General features: G+C 39.3%; 1 protein-coding gene across 1 annotated transcript; it reads right to left on the minus strand.

The window, feature by feature from the left end:
* Positions 1-2998: 2998 nt before the first annotated feature.
* Positions 2999-6531, minus strand: LOC115918955 (dual specificity protein phosphatase 14-like). The gene is made up of 2 exons (XM_030995531.1): positions 6451-6531; positions 2999-4594 (listed from the first exon to the last, which is right to left on the minus strand). The coding sequence occupies exon 2, from the start codon at positions 4408-4410 to the stop codon at positions 3862-3864; it is 549 nt and encodes a 182-aa protein (XP_030851391.1). The 5' UTR covers positions 4411-4594; positions 6451-6531; the 3' UTR covers positions 2999-3861.
* Between the last annotated feature and the right edge of the window lie 2050 nt (positions 6532-8581).

Below are 8581 nucleotides of genomic sequence, written 5' to 3' on the forward strand. Positions count from 1 at the left end.
CGAATTTGAATTATTCATTCATTCTTTTTTTTCTTCATTCATTTCGGTTTATTGTGTCAAAATTCCATGTATTACAGGGTAACCCAATAAAATGCTCACTGTAATAGTTATTCTCTCAAAGTTTGGAAAGACTAATCAAATTTAGAGACTAATTACATTCATGTCGTGTGGTTCTGGTGTAAATTGATGATGATTAAATACAATGAGAACACTTTGGATGATTTATACCCAACACATTTTAAGGTACACCCTGTTCATGTAAGGTCTGCATAATATACAATCACTGCATTTTTCTTGGGTCACCCTGTAATCTCATCTTACACATTCATAAACAATCACGGTCACCCAGTTGCCCAAAATATACATTAAAGCAAACAATGATCAGACCCTCCCCGAATGATTGTTCAGAAAAAGACAGCTAACAAACAACACAAGAAAGTGATTTTACCTTTTATCGTTATATACTGTATATAATTTTTTCAGTCATGCATACAGTGCACGTCAATATAAATTTCAAGCATTTGACAGTGGATTAATTTTCTATGAATACACAATGGTCTAAAGTGAGTGATAAGATCGCCGTTCCTGTCTCTTTAACTTTGTCTATTTTACAAATAAATATACTGTAGGCATAAAACAGTAGAAAATCTCAGAGCATGCATACAAAAAGAATAAATAAATGCACTTTTAGGAACTCTTGATAAATACATTTTTTAGGAGTAAAATTTGATTGGGTTTAATGATGTTATAATAAAAGCGGTCTACCTATACACATGTGCATACATTGAATGTACAGTGTACATGTACTTATAGAGGTGTACACTTTTTTTTCTTCCTTAGAATTAAATGTACAGATAGAATTTCATAGAAACAGATGATATTTAGATCATTCTCTAATTATGTTTTGTTTTAACTACATGTATAACTGTTGGAAGTTCTGTATTTACTATTCTACTTTGGTAATATATCAATGATGTAACATAACAAAAAAATACAGTCCAATATGGCACTCGAAAACACTCTGCATCAACGCAGACAAATGGGCAAAACAAACAGCAAATATTATCACCCAAAAATGAGCATAAGCTCAGATAAACAACCCTGTCATGGAATATTTCAGACAACAGACAGCATAAAAATAATTTTAGGTAGCATCAGTGACAACTGTACATATTGCACCACAAAGAAAAAACTGAATAAATAAATTTAATCAAAGCATGGGGAAAATGCCCCGGTAAATTCACTGCAAGCCAGAGTTTACAGGGACATACTGTATCCCAGTCTGTATAAAATGAGTAATGAAATCAAATGGATTCAGAGATCAAGAGCAATTCATTTAAACCCCAATTCGGGCTCCCAAACCCTAAAAAGAGATTTGAGCCCATTTTCAAACAAATAGAAATTGTTCATTGGGTAAAGCACACAAAAACGCTGAATGCAATAGCAAATTCAACTAAGGAAAAGTATTCAAATATATTTTATTTTAAATCAATAACTGCACTACTGCAGTAACCTGAAGTAATACATGAAAATGTCAATTGGTTGTACATTAAATCATTCATCTTCATGACTAAGAGCAATTCTTATATCCCAATCTAGATCCCCAGACCCTAAAAAGAGATTTGAGCCCATTTTCAAACAAATAGAAATTGTTCATTGGGTATAGCACAAAAACACTGAATACAATTGCAAATTCAAATAAGGAATCAAAAAGCACTCTAATGTATTTAATTTTTATATCAACAACTGCAGTAACCTGAATGTAACACATGTAAAAGTCTATCGATTAAATGAATAAATCATTCATCTAAATGATATATTATCTGAGAGACTAAGGCCTCATTCAGATATGGCGCGGCAAAACCGTCATTTCTGTATCTTATAACACACAGCTCAATGAATACCTGCAGGACCTACATGTACATGTACATGTATGCTACGGGCAGTCTAACCAGTGTTTCATTCAATAAACACTTTGGCCCAAATTCAGAAAGGAGGTTTGTCGACAAACCTCCTTTCGTTTCGAAAAACCACCTTTTGTTATTTACAAACCAGGTTTGTAAAAAAAACGCATAAAAACGCGTCATATGACGTACATAAACCTTGGTTTGTCGACAAACCTGCTTTGTGAATTCAGGCTTTTGGGTTCAGATTTTTTTTTCATAGGATATGGAAAGCTGCTGATAATATAGTACATGTAGATGTACTGTACATGTACATGTACTGCTGACAAAATCATTAAAATTTTACATGCATGTACATGTACACTGTAATCATCAAACAAATTTATAAACATTGTTTTTACTAAATATTGACCTGGACACTCTACATGTACCTGAAGATTTATTTGCTTAGTGAAGACTCATTCATGCATGAAGTTCGAAAGTGTTAGCCACATATACTACAGGTACTGTCGATCTTTCCTCTTCATTTGCTATTCGATCATATTCAAAATGCTATTTATTTTCCCAGGGCTGTTTTTTGAGGCAGTTTAAAGTGTTATGAGGCATACTGCTATACCATTTTCTAATCAGTATTTTGCTTACTATTCGACAATTTATCGCCAAACAGGTATTTTATCATTAATGCCGCCAACATTTTTATTTCAAAAACATCTTTGCAACACTTGGCATGCAATGGTTCTCCAATACTTTCAATGCTTAGATAATAATAATAATATTTAATTTTTATATAGCGCTTAATACAAATGTCTTTGACATTTTAATAGATGCCTTTGACAATTGCGTACATTATCTTAGGAAATCAATTTCCTGTTTGCACTTAAATCTTGATATAGCTTTGTTCATTCCTTGCCCTGTAGGCTATTTTGTTCATTACACTTCCACATTAACAACTGATGTGTTTAAGATACTTTATGATTCTCAGTTTCTGCAGATATGTACATGTAGGGTAAAGAGTGCCAGAGACAAGCCCATTCTTATTTCGAACAATGGTCTACAATACATGTACATGAACATCTCCCTTAGCACTATGAAACATTTGAAGATAAATGGTTTGAAAATCAGTAAATCACAAATATTTCAAAATCAAATGGCAGCATTACAATACATTCCTTATTTGCATTAGCACTCGGTGATGAAGTGATATACTTTACAACTGCATTAATAAATAAAAATGTCCAATATTGCCTAATAAGCAGCACAGGTGTGTATCATCCCATTATTACACCATACAGATGATATTTTGACCTTGTAAGTTCCGTACACTAGCACTCAGTTATGAAAAACTCTCACCCTTGAAATTACAAATGCATAAAACGTTTCAGCTCCTGACTGTGCACATCCAGTGTTGCCCCGGCATGCATGTAGATCAACTCCACACAGTTCATACCAAGCGGAAGAAGTGCAGGTGATTCTAAGATCTCACTCACAATTCACAAATGCATAACAAATTTCAGTTCCGGTATTTCCCAGCCCAGGTTGGGCGTATCATCTTGATGTTGTTCTTATCATACAGGCTATGCTTGAATGTGCTCACTTACAGGCTTACATACTCTGTGATGAACACAACTCATTCACGAAGGCGGATGAAATTTCAAGTTCCTGTGCGTAAATGCCCAGTATTGCCCATGGGTGAACATCATCAACATGCAGTTCTTGCTCTAGAGAGACAATACTCGATTATCATCAGTTCCTCAAACAAGCATTCAGTGACGCGGAGATCAGCTCACTCACAAATGCACAAAGTTTTTCAGCTCCTGCGCATACACGTCCGGTATTGCCCCAGCCTGGTCAAACATCATCAACATGTACATGTAGTTCTTGCTGTATAGAGAGTTAGAAACAATACTCAAATATCATCAGTTCCTCAAACAAGCATTCAGTGACGCGGAAATCTCACTCACAGATGCACAAAGTTTTTCAGCTCCTGTGCATACACGTCCGGTATCGCCCCAGCATGGGTGTACATCATCTTGACGCTGTTCTTACCGTACAGTCGGTGTTCGTACGTTATCAACTGCTTCCAGAACCCCGGATTGGGGCGTATGACCGGACGACGCGATTTAACGTGAACGTGAGCCTGTTTGAGCGTCAAGTGCTCGTATTTCATGAGGTACGCCATCACAGAAGATGCCGATCGACTGCGACCGGCGTAGCAATGCACGACGGTTTTCCCGCCGCCTTTCTTTACACTGTTGATCTTGTCTGCGATCCGATCAAAGTGCACACCGAGCTGCGCCGTCGGGATGTCATCAACGGCGATCCGGACAAATTCAATGTCCCGTAGTTTGGGTGTTGGAGTCTGGAACGATAGGGAGATGTTGATGATGCAGGTTATTCCTTTGGCGCGCAGGGCTGTTGGGCTACTGGCCCCGTAAGCACTGGTGAGGTACAGGCTATTTGTAATCTCATTGATGAGGTGAAAGTGTGCATGGCCAGGAGATGCCATGCTGGCTCTTCAAGGTTTTGAAATTGTCAGCTATCTAAAACACTATAATCACTAGAACTAGAACCAGAATCTGCACATTTTCATAGCACACATCGATATCCTGTTGTATATGGCCAACTCGTCTCTGGACACAGATAATAGTCTACATTCCAACTAGCACCATGTATACGTCATGTAGCCAAATCTGGAAAGAGAAGAAAGAAAAGGAACATTTATTTGTTGGATTTTGCAGGACTCATTATCTTCGAAAAAAAGTGGACCAAATAATTCAGTGTCAAACTTCATGGTTCTGTGCAGATGAGATATGCTTAGTTGGATAATGCATATAATTTGCCAAATGGGGTGGGAGTTTGAACAAAGGAAAGCTCCTATAAATTTTGATCAAGCATACTGATATGTGCTTGCGACGGTTACACATGATGTAAAAGCAACGTAATCTGTTTGAATTGGGGTATAGCCCATATCTGGTGGTGACAAGAAATAAAAGAATCCAAAAAAAATATATTATCGCACAAAAACACCTACTGTACGGTACATGAACAGGAATGGATCCTGGTTCTTAAATGGGGGGGGGGAGGGGCGTTGATTTTGACAAGCAAAGTAAATTCTAGTTGTTTCAGTTCAATTTGTAGTTTAGAAAAATACATACAGTGTACATGTAATGTATGTAAGAGGAGGACATAATAACATAATTAGGCATACTTCAAATTATCAGGTCATCACATCCAGTGGGTGGTTGTTTTGCCAGACTTTTGTCAAACGAAAGAGGAAGATCATGTGAAGATGCACGAGAAAGACGCAACCTTTTGTAGATTTTGATGTACGGCTTTCACAAAGTGTCAGGTAAATTGTACCAGACCATTTATAAATTAGAGGGTTTTATTTACAAACGTTTCGCGAATAAAGCGGCATGTTTTCACAAAAGGTCGGGCCGGGTAATGCGACCACCCAACCCAAAATTCTGAAGCGATGACCTGATGTTTCAAAGTGAGCCAAAATTAGGGCATGCAGGCACAATTTTCCTTACAGTATAGTACATGCATGTCTGCCCCCATGATTTTCAAGGGCAACCCAACCTTTTTAACGATTTTATTTTGTAAGAAAGCAGAAAAATAACGGCAACATAATGGTGACATTTTTAATTAAATGGGGGGAAAAAAAGAGCTGAGCTGGGATGTCAGCTAAATTTGAAAGAATTAGAAAAAATTCAGGCTGAAATAAACATGATTTCAGAAAGCAGGCCAAGCCCGGGGCAATATTTTCAACTAAACCGTCACATAACTGCAGAGATGCAGAGACGCCAAGTTCAAAGATCGGCAATACGTGACATTTTCATGATTCGGCGCGCGAGCGCGCATGCGAGGGTATAACACGCGTATAAGGTATAGCGTTTTTTCAAAATCTAGCATGTGCGTCGTGCGTAAGAGCATTTTCAGACCCTCGAAAAGCGTAATGTCACGCCTAGTGCGCGATACTTGGTAGCTCTGGAGACGCCAAATTCAAAGATCAGCTATGCGTGACACTTTCATGACTCGGCGCACAAGCGCGGGCGAGGGTATAACACACGTATAGCGTTTTTAGACCCTCGAAATGCATGACGTCACGCATAATGCGTCACAATTGGTAGCTCTGTAACTGCTTTACTGTTACAATCGAGCACATAACCATGATAATTGACAGTGATAACACGTTTGATCAACGATTGCATGTTCGCCTGAGAATCTGAGATTATGTCTGGCTCGATCCAGTCACGTCCACCACCTCTATCACTCAGTTTCTCTTGACATTTGACAAATGTCTGAACATTTCCCATAGTCCTTACCAGACTGTTATTTCTGTCTAGACTAGGGGTGTATGGAATCAATAGACTACATTGTATCTTCATGTAGACTCTACAGTAATTGACCTAAATCAATAACACACACATTTTAGTTCACGTCCAACGTCAACGAACGACAAATAGTCTAAGACTTTTTTATCTGCATGTTCACCCTTACCCACTAAAACATTGCACTGCCACTGGATCAAGAGTCTACTTACTTATCACTCCTTTCTCGGCATATACTGTATAATTCTAAAACCAGAAGAAGAAGAAGAAGGGTTAGAAGAAAATTATCCACTTGGGCACGGCATGCATGCATCACGAAAACACTGCACTGTCGATCAATATAACTCATGTACCGGTACGTGTTTACGTAACGCGCGCATCATGCGGAGGATCTAGCAAGTGCCTAGATCACGACCGCGCCCCCAACTCGTGCAATAAATTAACATGAAGATGGGAAATCCCCGATTCAAGCATTCAAACGACGATGATGATGGTGATGATGATGATGATGATGATGATGATGATGATGATGATGATGATGATGATGATGATGATGATGATGATGATGATGATGATGATGAACTTGAAGATGATTGGCGATAATGATTCTGTGAATCACTGTGCCCTATGTAAGCATTTATTGATATTAATAATAATGTTATTATTATGAAAGATTTATGATGATGATAATCAGGCGCGTACGCAGGGGGAGGGGGGTTGTTTTGGGGGTAAAAAAAAAACCTCCATTTTTTATACTCCTTACTATACCCTCCCCCCCCCCCCCATATCCCCCCCCCCCCCCCCCCCCCACTGAGCGAAATATCGATTGGCGCGATTTTCACATTTGCGGGGGGGGGGGAATTAATTCTCTCACTACCACCCACCCCCCCCCCCTGTTTGTTTATATTTTGTTTCTCTTTCTGCCTCTCTTTGTTTTCCTAAGGTTATTTTTCTTTTTCTATTATTGTGAATGAATGAATCCAATTTTTTTTTTCAGACACAGTAATTAATCATTTGAATATCTCATTATCAAATGAGCACATATAGCCATGCAAGGGGACGCCTAGTCGTTTACCCCTCCAAAAGAAAGAAAGGAGAGAGCTAGAGGGCGATGGAAAGGGAGGAGATTGAAAGAAAAAAAAACTTTTCCAGATTACCAGTACATGTGCATCTTATAGTGAAAAGTTGACAAAAGTCAAGAATGAAACAAGAGTTGTCAATGAAGGCCTATCTTTTTATATAAAAGGGGAAAAATATTATTAGCATTTCTGTAAGATTGCTCATTTGCATTATCCTTTTCTAAAGCTTATTTGTACTAGTTTACAGGAGGGATTAGACCGCTCTGCAAGGTCACTGGACAGGTGGTTATCTCATAAACTCAGCTCTCAGTTAACATAAGACAAAGAGGATCATGGGGGACCAATGGTCACCGATTAGGCATTGTTTGTTATATAGAGGGCGCAAGTAGCTACAAGTAGTGCAGTGGGCCTTTAAGTACAATTTTATTTTTATATACATATTGCTAGATGTTTCTAAGAACCGCTCACATGGTGTCCTCCAAAAGTGCAATAGGTTGCTTTTCAGGAATCATATATTTACCTCCAAAGCTGACCCCCCCCCCCCCCCCAGGCGCGGATCCAGGGGGGGGGCCGAGCGGGCCTTGGCCCCCCCCCCCCCCCCCCCCGCAAAAAAAAAAAAAAAAAAGAGAGAGAAGAAAGGAAAAGAGGGAAGGGAAAGAGGAGAGAAGGGAAAGAAAGAAGAGGAAGAAAAAAAAAGAAAAGGGGGAGGAAGGAGATCGGGGGGCCGAAAGGGCCTTGCCTCCCAGGCTGTTGACCCCCCCCCCCCCCCCCAATCAAAAAATAAGAGAGAAGGAAGGAAAGGGAAAGAAAAGACATAATTTCCGAGATTTTTCCTCATTTTTAGTAAATACGTTTGTATGTGTTTGTTGGAGAATGACAAATTACTAAATTTACAGCCAGGCAATAAATATGATTCTTGATATTCCTACATGTCAGGCCCGAGGTGGGGCGGGGATCGGGAGCCTCGAACTCCCCCCCCCCCCCCCCCCCCCCCCCCCACTTTTTTGAAAAAGTATATTAAAGAGAAATAAATAGAATGAGAGCAAGAAAGAAACAATAGTTAACTGCCAGTGTTAAAAAATAATGAGGCATCTAAATATGCACATCTGACCGTGATTAAATGCCTAAAACCCCTAAGCTCCCAGGGGCTCTGCCCCTGGATTCCACCTAGGACCCTACGGCGGGCCCTTAGATGCTCATCTGACGGTAATTTAATGCCTAAAACCCCTGATTTTTTGGGGCTCCGCCCCCTGGAACCCACGCC

The sequence above is a fragment of the Strongylocentrotus purpuratus genome, unplaced genomic scaffold (genome assembly GCF_000002235.5).
Source record: "Strongylocentrotus purpuratus isolate Spur 01 unplaced genomic scaffold, Spur_5.0 spur5_scaffold_21, whole genome shotgun sequence".
Taxonomy (NCBI): Eukaryota; Metazoa; Echinodermata; class Echinoidea; order Camarodonta; family Strongylocentrotidae; genus Strongylocentrotus; species Strongylocentrotus purpuratus.